General features: G+C 32.4%; 1 protein-coding gene and 1 long non-coding RNA gene across 8 annotated transcripts in view; one reads left to right on the forward strand and one right to left on the reverse strand.

Moving 5' to 3' along the window:
* Window positions 1-1,750: 1,750 nt before the first annotated feature.
* On the forward strand, window positions 1,751-5,905 carry LOC147845682 (uncharacterized). 4 transcript variants are annotated; one of them, XR_015481002.1, is made up of 8 exons: window positions 1,751-2,450; window positions 2,552-2,625; window positions 2,725-2,780; window positions 3,181-3,240; window positions 3,344-3,465; window positions 3,830-3,944; window positions 4,669-4,778; window positions 5,668-5,905. It is a non-coding gene; the product is annotated as an uncharacterized LOC147845682 (long non-coding RNA). The 4 variants fall into 4 exon arrangements; XR_015481005.1 differs by having other exon boundaries at window positions 2,384-2,450; window positions 3,347-3,465; XR_015481001.1 differs by lacking the exon at window positions 2,552-2,625.
* A 2,525-nt stretch (window positions 5,906-8,430) lies between these two features.
* Window positions 8,431-18,788, reverse strand: part of tac4 (tachykinin precursor 4) — a 58,863-nt gene continuing 48,505 nt past the window's right edge. Inside the window, exons 4-8 of one of the 4 annotated variants that reach the window (XM_087241921.1) lie at window positions 9,429-9,511; window positions 9,240-9,333; window positions 9,031-9,063; window positions 8,896-8,949; window positions 8,431-8,538 (exon numbers count right to left, since the gene is read on the reverse strand). In XM_087241921.1, the coding sequence (XP_087098047.1) occupies window positions 8,504-8,538; window positions 8,896-8,949; window positions 9,031-9,063; window positions 9,240-9,333; window positions 9,429-9,511 (299 nt within the window). In that variant the 3' untranslated portion in view covers window positions 8,431-8,503. 4 annotated transcript variants of the gene reach the window in all.

Consider the following 18,788-nt stretch of genomic DNA (forward strand, 5'->3'; position numbering starts at 1 on the left):
GCGGCTGGAAGGACATCTGCAGTGCAAAACATATGCTGGAGAAGTTGGTGGTTCATTCCGCTGTGGCGACCCCTGTTTTATAGAGGGATTAAGCCAAAAAGAAAATAAATGAATGAATGTCTGAATGTTATCAAGGCATTTCTACTAGTAGGCCTACTTTTTCACATTTTTTAATTGAGGTGGACTCACAGCTCTCATCTCTTGACTATAGCAGCATAAAAATGTAAACATATGAAAAATTCATTTCTGATAAAATTTATTAGGCATTCCTTCATCTAATGTTTTCTACTTTGTTCATTTTTTTTTTAAATTGTGTTTTCTGTATTTTTTGCTGAACATTAATAAGTGTTTTTAACGGATTGCAGTACAGCAAATATGCTTTACAATCATACGAGGGACTCTCTCATCTCCTCATATCTTTTATTGTTTGACATACAATTGTCTTTAAAATGTTCCTGAATATGTTTTATTGTCTATTCATTCTTTCATTAATTTTCCTTCAACTAAGTAACTTTATTAATCTGGGGTCACCACAGCAGAATCCACTGCCAACTTATCCAGCTTTACGCAGCGGATGCCCTTTCAGCTGCAACCCATCACTGGGAAACATCCATACACATTCATTCACACTCATACACACACTACGGCCAATTTAGTTCAATCAAATTACCTGTAGCGCATGTCTTTGGACTGTGGGTTAAACCGGAGCACCCAGAGGAAACCCACACAAACACAAGGAGAACATGCAAACTCCACACAGGAATGCCAACTGACCCATCTGGGACTCAAACCAGCGACTTTCTTGCTGTGGGTGACAGATTGCTAATGTCTGACTATTTCTCACTTCCCTTAGTCCACCCCCATTCAATAATTGGTTAGGAGTCAATGAATCAAAATCAATGAATTCATTTATCGAGCATAAGTGAATAAAGCGAAGATCAGGATCCTGCACTGTAAACGATTTCTGTTGTTTTCACAGTATTATACTGCATTTCTCGACAGTTTTTTACTGTATAAGCTGTGCACAGTGTGTTACTGTATATATTGTTGTTTTCACAGTATAATAATGTATTTTCAACTTTTCTATACTGTGAACATGGTTAACAGTATGTTACTGTAGATTTTACAATGCATTTTGGGGAAAAATCAGTTACTGTGCATCTAAATACAGTACTGCAAATGACCAAGAACAACTCCACACACACTATATATTATGATTATTATGTTTACTTATTTTTAGACAAATTATTTTGTGAAGTAAATAACCTAACCAGTTTCTTCAGACTGTTCAGTGCATTAAACTGTCCCCTGGTTTTCCATTTTTGGGTGCACTGCACCTTCATTTTATAAGGTAACATGGAAATATGAAATAATATTTAATAAACATAACTTTGTGCTAAACCAAAACGTAAATTGGAACAAAAATAATTGATTCACGTAACCAAGGGCTGTTAAACACAAAATGATTTCAAAGTCAGAGTGACCAACCTGCTTTAGACGGATTCAAGAATATTGGGCACCCATATGGGCCACCGTAGAGGGCACATATCTCCGCATTTTCAAAACAACGTTTTAAAATACGCACTATCTTAATAAATAAACCACAGAATTGAGTTTAAAACAACAACATTCTCGCATGAAAAACGGTTAAAACTTTATTTCATAACACATTTATTATCTAGTCATCGAAGACAGGGGCATGTCTCAATAATGTCTAGGCCGATTAAAGCATGAGGTTTGCGGGATACATGAGTGATGGAGCGCCGTCAACCCCTGGAGGTCAGAATCTCCCCTATCGGCAAAGCACACTTAAAAGTAGTCATGATATCTATAAACAAACCACAGATTTGAGTTTGGAAGAACTATATTCTCGCATGAAAACCCGTTAAAACTTAATTTCGTGACATATTAAACGCAATATTTATGATATGATCTGGCTTTTCTCATTCGCCATTATATTTGCTTGTTGGTGTGAAATGAACTCTGGGAGAAAAAAATATTAATTCTCAAAACACTTCAAGCGAACCTTATTCGTATTGTTAAAGTCAGATACATGTAATATTTTCGCTGGTAAAGTGAAAAAAACAACAACAATATTACTATTTTATCAATATCACGTTTGCACTGGTTCGGTTCAGCACTCAAACGAGACCGAATCGGATTGAACCGTTTGCTCGGGAATTATTTTATCACACGTGTTCACAAGCACATTCAGCAATATGTGTATAAATGTATGTGGCCGAGCAGTATAACGAAATAGTAATAATTTATTGTTGTGTCTTAGAATAATTTACAAAAAGGAATCGGTTTTAGGCGGATTCGACTCTTTACTGTTCTAAGGAGCCGATTCATAGAACCGAGCCGACTCGATTCGACCTTCACCAGGCAAGCAACGGCTCTTCTAATTTGAAATCCACCTGTCGCCTTTTCCTCCAGTGAATTCATCCTCGGTAAGTGTTTACAAGTCAAATTCTGTTCGTTAAAGGGTTGTTTTGTGTATATTTCCGTGTAGTGTGTGTGTAATTTAAAATAATTAACCAAGTTACTTCAGTTGTAGGTTCTTATGTCACGTTATTCGACGCCAGACCGTGTTTGTAGTGTTTGCGAGGTATTAGATAACGTTAAGTGAGTTTATCTTAAGTGAGTTTTTGACCATAGTAACGTTACCTGAAAAAAAAAAACTTTTACTTGGGGTTAACTACATTAATGAATTCTGTATTTCAGCACAACACTGAGATGAAGGCAAAGTCACCATGAAAAGTTAAACGTTTAACGTTAAGGTAAGCTCTGGTCTTCATGTGGTCATTTTGACTAAGTTATCATTATGGTTAAATTTGTAAACTGTAGGTTAACTTACTTATTCAAACTAAACTCACAATGAAACAAGTCTAAACTGTTTTATTAAATTGAGCTGATAATAAAATTCAGTTGATGTCTTTTAAGCTAACGTTAATATTAACATAATTCATATTAATTGTCTATTTCTCACTGGTTAATGAGCTTATTGTATAACGTTAGTGTGTCATTAATTGTACATTTTATTTTTGGTGTTCAGGTGTAGGGAATGATTTGTATACAAATTTATTTGAACCCCATACAGATTGGTATGGTTGTACCATAGATTTAGATTATTAAATGTTAAGTCTTATTTTACTCTTATCATATTTATCTTTTTTGCAGCTACAGCAATTGATGTTGAAAAACTGATGCTACCAATCTCTCCTCACTTGATTATTCAAGGTAATGTTGATGTCTTCCTCATTTTGATTAGATTATAAAATGTCAAGTTGTTCACAGATTTGTTGTGAGGAGTTTCATGTACAACCTCTTTTTCTTCTTCCAGTAGCGACGCAGTGGCACAGTAGGTAGTGCTGTCGCCTCACAGCAAGAAGGTTGCTGGTTCAAGCCTCGACTGGGTCAGTTGGCTGAATACAATGCCATAATGATTCTGCTTGCTCACAGGAGGTACTTGATTTAGTTTTCCTCAAGCGATACATCAGTTTTTATGAGTAATGCGTGACACTTGAATTGAAGGGACAGTTCACCTAAAAATGAAAATAATGGTTTCAAAATAGTTAAAAATAGATTTTTTTTGTTGCATTTAACACAAACTCATATATTTTTTTTAAAGAAATTTGGTTCAAATATGGATGTCAATAGTTACTGGTTTCTAACATTCTTCAAAATATCTGCTTTAGTGTTCAACAGAAATTCAAACTGGTTTAAAACACATGGAGTAATGGTGGCAGAAAAGTAAACTATCCTTTTAAATATTTTATTCTGAGACTTATTTATATGTGTCTTGTCTTTTGCCATATTGTCTTTCTAGCTCAGATTGTGATGAACCTGGAATGCGACACCAGTTACTCTTAAGTCAAGAACCAAATAAAGCACAGATGTGGAGGGATCTGCAACTAAACTAACTGGAGGAAAGGAACCTTTAGGTAAAAACACCTGCCTTATTTAGATCTGAAGTATTTTATTTGGCATAGAGTATTATTTTTTTATTCTTATTCTAATTTTATGTAATGTATATACTGAATATAAGTCATTTAAATTTCACAAATGATTGAATATAAAATATCATCTAGATGTCTTATTTTTCATTGTCTTAAACAGGGGTGCTCAACCCTGTTCCTGGAGATCGACCTTTCTGCAGAGTTTAGCTCCAACCCTGATCAAACGCAACTAAACAAACTAAATAGTATCTGAAGGAGCACTTGGTAAATAAAGACAGGTGTTCTTGATCAAGGTTGCAGGTGAGCTCTGCGGAAAGGTAAATCTCCAGGAACAGGGTTGAGCACCCCTGATCTAAATGCTCAAAAATGCTGAAATAGATTCATAAGGATTAATGCTTAAAGTAAATGTTTACTTCTCTCTGTAGACCAAACATGCTTAGTATCTCTCACATTTTAATAAATTATTCATTTTGGTTACTTTTACACACACACACACACACACACACATATATATATATATATATATATATATATATATATATATATATATATATATATATATATATATATATATATATATATATATATATATATATATGGGTAAGCAAGTATTTAATAAATAAAATTATTTAACCAAATGACTCTATTAACCTAGATGCTGGGAAAAAAACATGTAAAATAACAGATTTGTTTTTTTTTTTTTTTACAGTGTGGGTGAACATACTACCTGGATGTCCAACAAAGACTGCACAAGAGCTCATTTGATGGCACATTCTGTCCTGTCTACATCTCTGACAACCTGAAAGTGCTTCGACATCAGTGAGTAATAAATCTTCATATTATTATGCATTAAGGATTTCTGTAAGCCTATTTTTAATGTTAGTTTGTAATCAGCAGTGACTGTTTTAAAAAATGTGGTATTTAAATTATTCTTAACGTTTTACTGATGCTGTGCACAGTAACGTCATGATGATTTAATTTGAGGAAATGTCACTGGTGAGGTGTAATAATATTTATTTGTTTCACTGACATGCCATCACTGCATATTGAAATACAGTAAAACGAATTGACTGCAAAATATTATCACAAACATTTCTAGTAGTAGACTGCTTGACTACTCTTCAGTTCTCTGCTCAACTTTAACACATTTGTTCGTGTTGCTGCGCCTTTCAGCAGATTTTGCCAAAAATGAATGCTTAGTGATTACTTTGTTTTATGCGAACCAAATGTCAGTAACTCATCATTAGCATTATTTTTTTAGTTAGAAGTAGATTTTCACATGTTAAAAGCTTAAAAGTACTTAATTAACATTAGTCACATTAAATTAGATTATTTTATGTATTTATTTATTTTTTATATGTAGCCTCTTAAGGTCAGAATTAACTGTGTTCACCCTTCTTAAATTCGTGGAAGCTCTAGGGTGGTCATGGAATCAGATATTCAAGCTATACAGAGTCAGACATTAAGTTAAGATGAGACTTTATTTTTTTTATACCTGTGTGGACACTTGACTAGTGTTGACTTGACTGATCTTTTCCCCATTACTGTTAGTGTAATTGTAAATAGACAACAATCTGTATTTTGACAAAAAAACAGTGTTTTATTTATATAAAACAGCAGTGCGGTGTTTGGTTTCTGAATGAATGAAATCATTTGAGGCATGATTAGTTTTTACTCCAGTGATTGATTTTGCTTGTCATTTTTGTAGGATCATCAGAAGTGCTCCTGCCCTTTTTCACTGTCCCTTTTCTACAACATCATTTGGCCTTCATCATTTCGTGTCTTGTAGCAGTATTTTCACCTGTTTTTAAAATTGTAATACTTTTTGATGCATTAATTGTTGACTGGTTTTAATGATCAATTTTTCATTAGTGTTCTGTTGCTGTGTTATATTGAATAATTGCTACTGTTTCAGTATGGTTTACACAATAAACTTTTATAGTGAAGTTAAAGTTTCAGTTTCTTTATTTTTCTTGCATTTCTTGAACAGTTAAAATAACATTTGTGCAATATTTAAACATTTTTATGCTCATTATAAAGTAGCACTATTAAATACAATAAAATAACATTTAATAACTGTAAAATACTTTACAGTAATAATGAAAGTAACGTTAAAATACCGTAGTTCTGCATGGTAAAAATGTACAGTAAAATACTGTTTTCAGTTTTGCAGTATGTGTATCACTACAGTAATTGGTGTTACAGTAAAAAAATAAAACAGTAAAATGATGTAATACATTTTACAGTAAATGTAATACTAAAGTAATTAGTATTACAGTAATGTTACTGTTTTATGAAATACAGCAGCTACTGGATAATTGTTGCCAGTAACTTACTGTTAATTTAACAGGAAATCGTTTACAGTGTGGGCTTTTGAAGAACTGTCAGCCAAGCAGTCTGGATGTCCAAAAGCTCTTAAACTCTTTGGTCTCCATCCTTTTGTCTATCAGCAGTGTCAGATCTCCTTGGCCACTCCTCAAAGCATTTACCCCAATCTCTTTTGTTGCCATCATCTGTTCTTAGGCAGAATCCTCTCTCAAAGGTCTATGTGGTCTGCACAGAGATACATACACACAGCAGAACAAAAGATGCTGCATCTGAGTGCTGCACATCTGCTTTTCCTCTTAGACCTGTCTATGAACTCTGGACCCGTCTAAAGGAAGCCCACCTTTTCATTATCTCTGCAGCTCTGTCTCCAACCAACACCTACACAAAGCTTTCGTGGTTTAGCAGTTAGTTAGTAACACATCATAATTTGGGTTAAATAAAAATACACTGGAAAAATGGTTAGACATCATCATATCTGACAAAAACACATATAGTAAATGAATAGTGAGGCAAATGGGAGTATAATCCTCTCATAACAAAAATACATCAAAAGAAAAGAGTCAATAGTAAGACAATAAAACTCTATTTTTCTCATCTGCTCCAGTCCTGCTTTCTTTATAGAAAAGTCACACATCACAGCTGCAACCCAGACAGGGACTTTCTGCAAGATTTGTTTGTTACAGATTTAGTTATTTGACAGTATAGGGGTGGAAAGTTCCTGTCTCATTCTGAGGTCAAACAGAATATCTCATCATATCACCGCATGGACTTATTAGATTATCATGGTTCAAGCAAGCACATATACATATGCATAATAAGCATGAGCACACACACACACACACACACACACACACACACACACACACACACACACACACACACACACACACACACACACACACACACATATATACTGTATATATATAATTTAAAAGAAGCATTAGATTGTAATTTAAATCCTTCAATAACCACTGAGCCACCGTGTCGCCCAGTGTTTTTTATCATTATGAAAAAGAAATCTAGACAATTCAAGCTATTTTATATTAATATTATTAGTATAATGTTAAAGGTGTACATTTTAAAATTGTTAGTGCATTTTATAGCACAACAGTTTTACAGTTTTTTGTTGTTGTTTTACACCAGATACAAAATAAAACAGTATATTTTGCAATGCAGCAACCAAAAGGGAGGCTTTCATTATGTTTATCTCATTTGGTTTTAGTTTCCACTCCTTGATGCATTTATTGTTATTAAATATCAGCTTGCAATGTTCATGCATAAACAAACACTTCTTCCAGAAACTTTGACATGACTTTGAATTGGAAAGATATCACATGAAGTTAGCTGTGTGTGACTTTATCTAATAGAAGTTGTTTAATTGTGCTGACATTTAAAGGTTTACAGATTTGGAAATGAAATACAGTATAAACACTGATACCATAGATGATTTATTTCACATTTAACTTTCATGTTTATCTTATGGTCAGAATATTTAGTGTGTTTTAATTTAAAGGGATAGTTCACTTACAGTAATTGCCATTTTTTCTGTTTTGCACAGTATTTTGATCAGTGTTGTAACCATTCACATGCATGTTATATGCTCAAGCAAACTTGCTAGTGAGAAAGTTTTATTTGTTATAGGAGCAAGTTAAGGTAAACCTTTTTAGAACTTATTGCAATTCTTTATACACAGCTCCTCTGTGTATAAAGAATAGTCAATATCCATAAATACAATACATGTATGAGGATTCTTCTTAAAAACAGATGGTGTAGTGCAAGTGAACTATTTTGTAAGGTAAGACTTCAATAATTTTTTGCTTTTGATGATCACGTTTATCTGTGGCTTGGAGAATTCTCAGAAGAGCATATAGTTGATAAACCCTAGGCTTACTAAGGTGGTTTATCAGACAGCTTTGATGAAATATTGCTATAACTGTATTATTATTTTTTTTAATCTATATTGTGTGGTTTGTTTGTTTTGTCTTGTCTGTCTTTTGTTCTACTGGTCTGGAATAATGAGAAGAATAAATGTAAGTTAGTGGCTTACATCCAAATTTCTTAAAATATTTTGTGTTTTGTTCAAAAGATGAAAGGAACTCAAACAGGTTTGGAGCAATTCAAGGGTGAGTAAATGATGACAGAATTTTCATTGAGTGAGCAATCATTTTAATTTGTGTCTAACTAAACAGAAGGCTTGCATGAGCGCTTGCTTGAAGTTATAGTTGACGTCTCTCCAGTTGCTCTCGCAAATCTGAAAACAAGAAATAAATGTTGAATAAATTCCAGTAAGTCCAGAAGACAACAATATAAGTTGCATGCTTTCTACTTTCTATGTCTTTCAATAAAATTTTCAAGTATACAAAATATAATATTCATTCACATTAGATATTTACTTTTACTTTATTTACTTAATAATATAGAAGAACATTTTCTGGTTTGGTTTAACATCATCCATGCACTCAAATATATATATATATATATATATATATATATATATATATATATATATATATATATATATATATATATATATATATATATATATATATATATATATATATATATAGTCAATATTAAAAATGTAATGACAAAAAAGGAAAATTTTTACTACCACTCGAAGATCTTCTTCCCATAAGTCCAACAAAGATTTCACCCTTGATTCCTAAAAGCAAATGTTAAAGCTTAATGTATTACTACTGTGTGTACACAGACACACACACAGAGAGTGATAAAGAATACCTACTTCTCCTGCCAAGTCGCAGAGGTTGAGTATTTCCTTCATAGAGAGAATACAATTATGTTAAAACTTAAAAACATAAAGAAAACATACCTTTTTTTAACCAGTCACATGTGTATTAGAGCATATTATTACAGATGTTATGAATTTGTGAATTATTTACAAAAAAATAAAAATGACATGTCTTTGAAGTGAAAAAAGTGAACAAACAGTACCTGCGCTGCTGCCCATTAATCCATGAAAATGCTGAGATTTGGATCGTTTCATCAGATCAGCAATGCGAAGGAATACATCTGTCACCTGTGGCTTCTCCTGAAAGAAACGACAGCAGCATTTTTATTTACTTTTTTAAGATTATTGATTATTGATGAATAATAAATGACTGAATAATAAATTATTTCAACCTCCAAGTTCTCCACAGTCCAGATATCCCCCTCTTCACTGGGACTGGCTCCAGCATTGTGCAACTGCAAGTAAAGGATGAACGCTAAAGCAGAAAGTTTAAATATGTCCATTATTTCTATATGCTTTATATTTGTCTTTATTTGATATTACAGTTTAAAGAAAACACAGAACTGCTGTTTGCTCGAGATGCTTTTATAGAGACTTCAGCCATCGCTCCTCCCATTCACTCAGATTATTTATTACTCATGAATGCCAGAGTATATTCATTTTTGGTGTACTTTTTAAAATCCTTATAGAAGATACTCAATGAGTTTATTAATTTAATATTTGTCTCTGTTAGAGGTTTGAATGATGTAGCTGTCATTTCAGAAGTGTGATGGACAAAATGTCAAGTTTAATACCAGTTTATTCTATTCTTTTCTAATAGTTTTTACCCAATCCATATTTTATGAAGAGAATGATCTGAGTAGCATGTCAAAGTAAGCTGACACTATATCAGTAATACTATAGCAGGGAAAAAACATTTAGTATGAATTAATTTAATGTTAACGTATAAGGGAATTTTATTACTTTATTCTTTTTGACTGGTTTGTCAACAAGATATACAAACATACAACAAAACTGAAGTCAAAATTATTAACTTTCCTTTGAATATTTTTTTTCTTTTTAAAATATTTTTCAAAAGATGCACAACAGAGCAAGTATTTTTTCACAGCATTTCCTATAATATTTTTTTCCATTGAAGAAAGTTTGTAAATGCAATCATTAATCATACTTAAATATATATCCAAATGCAAGTACACTGAAAAAAATATTCAAAGATGATTCCTTAGATTTAATTTTTAAGTTAATTTTTTAAAGAGTTTAAACAAACAAATTAAGTTGAACATCAATACACTTAATTTGATTGTTTAAATTCAACACACATAACTTGTTTGCAACAATTTTTTAGTGTATGTAATTTTCAGAAACCGCTGTGAGCAACTTCCGTCAACTCTTTTTTGAAAACTTGGGCTAAACAGACATCTAGTGGTAAAACAAAAGTATTACATTTGATTATTTTCTCCCCTTCCACAAGATAGCACATCCTCTACTTATATTCTTTGGATTTTAAATGCATTAAATGTTTTTTTTTATATGCATATTATATATAGATTGTCTAACTCATGAAAACTTATTCACAAACAACATTGTAAAATAAACTAGCCAGCTTCTTAATTATGAAAATGTTTTCCCCCAGAATGGTTACACACACACACACACACACACACACACACACACACACACACACACACACACACACACACACACACACACACACACACACACACACACACACACACATTATATATTTTGTTCATTTAATTTTACTTAATGCCACTAATAGGAGAATGTTCTCTGAAAGTTTAAATGGTGTGTGTTTATGTGTGAGGATATATGAGGCATATTTCACTTTTTATTGTCATTTACTGTGACTGTCAGGGTCTATCGGCATATTAAAATATTAATACACATATTATGTCTTTATTATTAAGTGTATCTTGTTATATCTGCTCTTTATCATGCAGAATAATGCTTCTAAGCTATTCTAAAACCTCTGTAAACCATTGCTTCTTAGGGTTACAGGCTATTGCATATGTGTGATAAAATATTTGGCTTGGGTGTCCAATCTTGTTTGCTGTCCTTAGGTCACTCGCTTTGGACTGGATGCATTGATGAATTCACCGCTTCCAGCCCTTCGGTAATCTTTGCAAGTATTAGAGTTCAGTGGCTCATCTCATTTCCTCCCCTCACTCTGAGCCAAAAGGTTACAGTGGGATGATTTTCAATGTTGAGCAATAAATCTCAGTGTTGTTTGGTTGTTCTGGGATTTGACGCCAGGTTTGGCTTCATCCTTTCATTAGTTTACACCTTGATTAAATCAAATAATATTAATTTAGTTTGTCAAGATCCCCACACTGCTTCTGCAGGCAATAATTGTGAATTTTCAAGAGTGTTCGTTTTCACATGCAAACAAGTTAATTATGCACTAAACTGCTTAAAAAACAATAAGTTAACAATGTTATTTATTTTCAAATGTCGTGCTCTCATTTTGCAGTTCATGAGTAATATCTGCAAAACCCACTCATTCTTTTTTTTTTTTTTTATGTAAACCAAACCTTATTTATTTTTATTTATTTATTTTTTTATAGGTGTTTAACAAAACAATACATTACAGTATACAATACAACATAGAAAAACTTACAGATTGTCTTATTTTTCTTTTTTCCCACTATCCCCTCAAAATAAAATTAATTAAATCTATGAATTATAAACAAACATATCTTCTGAAAGAAAAAAATTAACCAATAATAATAAATTAATAAATAAAAAAAAAAGGTAAAATTAAAATAAATTCTTTAAAATAATAATAATAATAAATGAGCAAGTTTACAATAAGAGCAAAAAATAAAAATGAAAAATTTGAAAAGTTCACATTAAGGAGTCAATATTTCCTCTTGCCAATTAATTCTGACATCAACTGAACAGGGTAAGCCTTTGATATAGTCTAAACAGGGTTCCAGGTCTTGTAAAAAGATTTGAGAGATCCTGCAAGTAAACATCTTAAATTCTCAAGTTTTATGTAACTAAAGATTTCTCGGATCCACGTGTTATGTGATGAATTACCTGTTTTCAAATGATAAGAATGCCTCATCTAGCTTAAAGAGTGGAAAAAGCAATAACCTGGCAAGATGCAACAGTCAAGTCAACTCTCTCAAGGGGTCAAGGGGTTAGGGTCTAGATTTATGTTAATAGATTTATTAATGTGTCAAAAACACTGGACCAGAAATATCTCAATTCAAAACCCACTTATTCTTAAAAAAGTAATTTTACAAAAATATTTAAAATTATATTTGTATTTTGGGGCAAAGCAGTGGCGCAGTAGTTAGTGCTGTCGCCTCACAGCAAGAAGGTCGCTGGGTCACTGGTTCGAGCCTCGGCTCAGTTGGCGTTTCTGTGAGGAGTTTGCATGTTCTTCCTGCGTTCGTGTGGGTTTCCTCTGGGTGCTCCGGTTTCCCCCACAGTCCAAAGACATGCGTACAGGGGAATTGGGTGGGCTAAATTGTCTGTAGTGTGTGTGCATGTGAATGTGTGTGTGGATGTTTCCCAGAGATGGGTTGTGGCTGGAAGGGCATCCGCTGCGTAAAAAAATGCTGGATAAGTTGGCGGTAAATTCCGCTGTGGTGACCCCGGATTAATAAAGGGATATCACACGTGACAGCTTTCTGAAATTAATCATTTTCTCTGCTGTCCTGTGAGATTGAGCTCAAACCTGAGGAGAGCGTCAGCCATCTCTCAGCAAGTGTTTACGCTTTCACGGGTCTTGACATGTTGATTGTTTCTTAACCATGTCAATATATTTTTATGACTCAGCATCCCATAATCACCAACAGATTAATCAGGAGCTTCAACAAGTGGTTATGGGCTGTATTTGATGTGGGCATGATGGTATAAACAGTGCAAATATATTCTACTTTTAATTTTATTACAGATTTACTTACATATTTGTTCATTTACACTCACCTATCCTTAAAATGTTTATCCATTGCTTATAAAGGTATTTCATTGATTGTTGCATTTTTAGTAAAGTAATAGTCTATAAATTATTTCTTTCCTTTGATTTAATAGCAAAATACATTAATATATTTAAGTTGTCAAGAATGATACAACATTTAAAAAAAAAGTTTCAATTGCAGTTCTTGATTTAAAGCACAAATGCACTAAAAAAAATGTTGCAACCAATTTATATGGGTTAAATTTAAACAAATACATTTAGTAATGCTCAACTTAATTTGTTTGTTTAAAATTCAGCCCAAATAAATTTTTTACCACCTCATAAAATAAAAAAATGAGTAAATCCAAGGAATCATCTTTAAATCATTTTTTCACTCCTGATTACAAGTACATAGACTCACAAAATGTTAGATTTATAAAGATTTTTAAAAAACGTATTGCAAATCTCTTTGAAATGCTTTTAAAGTAACTTATTCCATAAAAAATGCCCAATAATATTAAAAGACCAAATATGATACAGTTTTAAAATGAATCCATATAATGTTCTTAAGACATTGCCTAGATTCATAAAATGCTGATCATTTACTGTTTACTAAGCCAAGGGATTTGGATTAATCTGATGTTCCTAACTAAAATACATTGTCATTTTAAATATGCTTATATTAAGCATTTATAACACATGACTAATATCACTTCATATAAGGTTATACAGCAGTTGGCCTATTTGAGGGAGTAATTTTCTGGAAATAGAATGAGTTTGCTTGTGAATTATTTTAGTGCATTGATTTTTTTTACTGCAAAACAGTATATTACTGGCACTTCTACTGTAAGTATTTTACTATTCATTTACAGTTTTTTTTTTAATAGTGAAAAGTGCATTCAAGTGAGAGTGCTGTGTTATTTATACTTGTACACAACATTTTCATTTTAATGTAATTCAAATGATATTAGAATTAAATGACAAGTGTTTGGACTAATAACATAGCTATTTTTAAACCCCATGGATTATTTTAAGGGCAAATCTATCTAGCCTTCAAACTAAAAGGCAATTACCTATTTGAATTAAACAGCCAAGATTATTTCCTTAATTCTCCTGTAATGTTTTTCTTCTCCTGTTCCTTGCAGTAACTTTATTAAATTAAGTGGCTTCAAGTTTCATAAAGACCTGAAGGGTTTAAAAATGCACTGTGCAGAAATCCACTTTTCCTTAAGTGCTACCAGTGACTTCTCACTTCATTGAATTTGCCCTGTACTTTAAATGGCTTGCACTGTTAAGAACAGCGTGACTGTGATAAATTCATCCATCCACACAAGATACTAGAACAAAAAAAGCCTTTTATAGATTAACTTTTATAATGCTAAATTTAGCACACAAAAAAACATCGCATTGCATTTTTTTTCTGCATTTTAACTTTTCAATGGATTTTATTGTTTATTTAATTGGATTTTAGGTGAATCTCAAACATGGATGACTTCAAATTTCTCAATCTGATCCCATGCCTGTATAAGCAGAGATATAAATGTACAATAATATACTATATTAGGAAAAATATGCAGTAATATAAGTTTTATAAATTTATTGGAAAGACTCTTTATTGACATTGATGATTACTAAAGTGTTCTTTAAATTCTGAATAAGTTGAAAGAAAGAAAGAAAGAAAGAAAGAAAGAAAGAAAGAAAGAAAGAAAGAAAGAAAGAAAGAAAGAAAGAAAGAAAGACCACCTCCACCTCCACCTCCACCTCCATTTCTGGATGTTATTCGCAAGCTTTGAAGTTGGGCTAACTGTTCAGTTGTGGCTTCTTCAATTATTATCAATTATCTCATTAATGCTAATTTAACTTTAACAGTCAAACACTCCCTGTAGTCTTGCAGAGCCAGATTTGGGGTTTGAGCGTTAAGTGGACAAGAGCCTGTGGGAAGAGCTGATGAGGATGAGACTCAACACACACATACAAACACACAAACAGAGTTCACATTAACATTGTTCCACGTCTGAATGCTGCTTTGTTTGTTGTTGAATCTTTAGTCTGCGACACTAAAATGTTTTCAATGTCCAAATTTGCAATTCAAATTTTGTCTAAATGTTTGATTAAATGTACGGAAATAAAGATACAAAAGTTGTTACTGGGGCTGCAACTTTTCAAAAGGTACACATTTGTACCTAAAAGATCCATATTTATAAACATTTATAACACTAATTGAAGTTCAAATAGACAGGAAGACAGACAGACAGACACAATGATTTCAGGTTATGTTGAAACTCATAAATGTTTGGATTTGAAACCACTTGAGTATGAGTAAATAGTAAAACACTCTTTTAAAGGCAATGAACATCCCCAGTAGAGGGCAGCAACCCAATAGTCTTCACAAAGTGGCAACACAGTTGTGAGGCAGTGCTATAAACAGACACTTATGCTTGTAGTAGGTAAATCTGTTGCAGACCCATAACCAGGGGTGGATCGGAAGACCCACCCCTCACTGAAGAAGATCCAGAATTTGTGCAATGTATGAGCTAATTTGTCTTATTTTGACTGCTATGCCATCATTATTATTAAAAATATCCCATCGAAAAAAGCTTCAAGACCAAGCTGGATCCTCTAATGGCTATTGTGACTTCAACTTATCAGTTTATTCCCAAAACAAAGAATGACCAATAAAAGGTGTAAAACATCAAAAGCTGCCATTATTGAGATTAATTTGAACACTAATTTGGCTATTGTTGTTATCCATGAACATTTATATGTACTTTTTTACAAGAGAGGTTAGAAAATTGTGAAGCTCTACATTGCTATAATAGTAATAATAATAATTATTATTAATTTTTTTTTTATCATTCAAATGGCCAAACATTTGGTTATGATGACCATCCGATAAACTAATCCAGCTTAAAACATCACTAAAATGCAATATTTAACTTTCACAATTAAATAGAAAACGAAGTGTATAACTGCAAAAAGGTCAATTTATTATGAAAAGGCCACCTCTTTCACCAGGCTGGCTATGTGCCTGCGTAGTACAGCATTATGCTTATACTCTCTCACACAAAACCTGGTAAAATAAACCATTGAAAAGTTTTTCAATTTAGTGTCCTAATCACTTGCATGATCTGAGATAATGTGAAGAACTGTTTCAAGTAAGCTACAATTTAAAAAAGATTTAAAAGTGTATTTTTTTCTCTCTTTTTATTTTACTCTCAGCTCAATTTGATTAAAATCTATGTAGGTTTTGTTTCCATCTAAGCAGTCATCCAATTTATATAAATCTGGAAAATTAAGTAAGAAAATAAATCTTTCAGAAATATAACTATGAACCATTTGCTCACTTTAGGATTATGGTTAAAATAGCAGTTAAAAAATGTACTCTATAATAATAATAATAATAACAATATTATATTAATATTAAAATGAATATTACAGCTTTCTATTTTCTAATTAATGTCTTTTAAATAAATACTTAAATACACAAAATTAAGTCAAAAAACTACTTTTAGTTAATAAAAAACAGCATGACATGTTTTAGATTTTGTCTACAAGCTGTCAAAAGTTGAAAGGCTGTTGTATCTGAAATAGGCCTGTGGCTTTAGTTTTGAAAAATGTGCAAATGCAGCATTAAGGAAAGCTCAGTTCTGCTTGAGTACAGCAGCTGATTTAACCGACGCAAGAGTAAAGAACAAAATCACTGGAGGGTTTGTTTGCAGTCATTATAAATCTATTACAGAGCAGCTGGACTGCTCACTTACAGCCATCGCAAATCTATTACAGAGCAGCTGGATGTTTCATTCCTGGCCTTCGTAATAGTTTTACAGAGCAGTTGTACTGCAATCACAGCTCTTCTGGCTGTATAGTAAGAAAGCATGCGTTAAATACTGTAAATAAACAGAACGAAAACAACATTCGTTGCCTGGCTTCACATCATAAACATAAACAGACTGCTTGATTATAAGATAACATTCATGGCAAGAATCAGAAAAAAAATGCTCTGCAATAAATAATATTACTGAACTTTTTCTTTTACAAACAAACAATGAGATACCAAAAGAAAATGTGTAATGTTTTGCAGCTAATAAATCATTTAAAATCCTAGTTAAATTTATTTAACATGCCTGAGAAAATGAAAAAGTGTGACAAATTTAATTAACAATGACCAAAGATGATTTGTAAGCATTTTGAAGGATTTGTACTGTAAAGCACATTTAAGTTATTTTTAGTTTAAAACTGGATTAAATAGAAATAAAATCTCTTTCTTATAATTTGTTCAAACTTTTTTCTTTTACTTGAATAAATAGAAAACCTTTCACTTTTTCTTATACTTGAATTGAATAGAAAAACTTGATTGCCACGAAGCACACTGACTCCAAACAAATTGCTCAGTTAAAGTAAAATGGGCTCTAATAACGTCTAATGGAAGTGACAAAGCTAAAACTAACAAGCATCCAGGATGTCAGATGATCACAGTGAAAAAACAAATCTCATCAGGCTGAATTCTCACAAAAGAAAAGACTTTTGCCTTTTTTTTTTTCCTGCTAATGCAGCCGAACGGATCTCCCTCCCTCTTACACTCTTGAGACTTTGGACCAGCAGACATAATGAAACAATCATCAGTTCCTATAGTCTCAGGGAGAGCCACTGGGGCCAAATACGTGCCATAACCTCACTGGAGAGAGCAATGACTGTGTCCAAAAAACCCAAACAAACAAAAGAAGGTCACGTTTTACAATATAACTTTTCTAAAAACACATTGTGCTTTGTCTCATTTTATAATACTCAACTGAAAAGCAGCAACATTATAAATTGAAATATAAATAACAGTGTAATAATTGAATATAATGAAATGCAATATGGCGACGAGGTGAGGCAGTAGGTAGTGCTGTCGCCTCACAGCAAGAAGGTTGCTGGTTCGAGCCTTGACTGGGTCAGTTGGCGTTTTAGAGTGGTGTTTGCATGTTCTCCCCTCATTCGCATGTGTTTACTCCGGGTGCTCCAGTTTCCCCCACAGTCCAAAGACATTAATAAAGGGACTAAGCCTAAAAGAAACTCAATATATGAATGAAATGCAATATATTTCTATCAGAAATAAATTCTAATTCCCTTTTGACTTTCACATTTTCAACAGTGAAATAAACTTTCTGTTTTCCTTACATGGTGGTCAATAAAGATGCCCCCCTTAAAATGAAGTATTTATATATATATTTTTAAATTCTGTATTTTAATTATATTGATACAGCAGTTAAAATCCATTTTTCTCTCTTAATCAATTTTTCACTAAATAAATTCTGTAAATGTAAAATTAAAGAGCTTTGGAGCGCAGACTTGTGTTTGGTCTCTTATTAAAGAAGACAGAAATTTAAAATGTAAAATGTAAATGTAAAATTAAACAAATTTAAATTGTTATGAAAATTGACAATTATTTTTAAACATAAAATGAATCATCTATTTTTCTTACCCTAAGTCTTAAATCAAAGCTTTAACAGCTTAAATTGTTTTACTAATTTGAGGCTAAGAAAGAGATTTAAGCTGTGGTAATTTCATGCATCTTATCTAGAGCTTTAAAAGACATGTTACGCATGTCACACAATCTGCTCCGATTGGCAAACACCAGTGATTTCAATGTAAACTCAAAGACCTCTCATCCTAAAATCTTGCTGATTTCATTTTCATGTCTTAAGTAAGAAGATAGAAATGAAGATAGCAAGAGTAAGACGAGACTGTAACTTTAGATTTAGATTAAGAAGTTAAGATTTAGGATGCTGATCTTACAGAAAAGGCTAGACAACCGGCCACTGCAAATGCACTGTCACCGTTC

Source organism: Danio rerio, chromosome 3 (genome assembly GCF_052040795.2).
Source record: "Danio rerio strain M-AB ecotype USA chromosome 3, GRCz13ab, whole genome shotgun sequence".
Taxonomy (NCBI): Eukaryota; Metazoa; Chordata; class Actinopteri; order Cypriniformes; family Danionidae; genus Danio; species Danio rerio.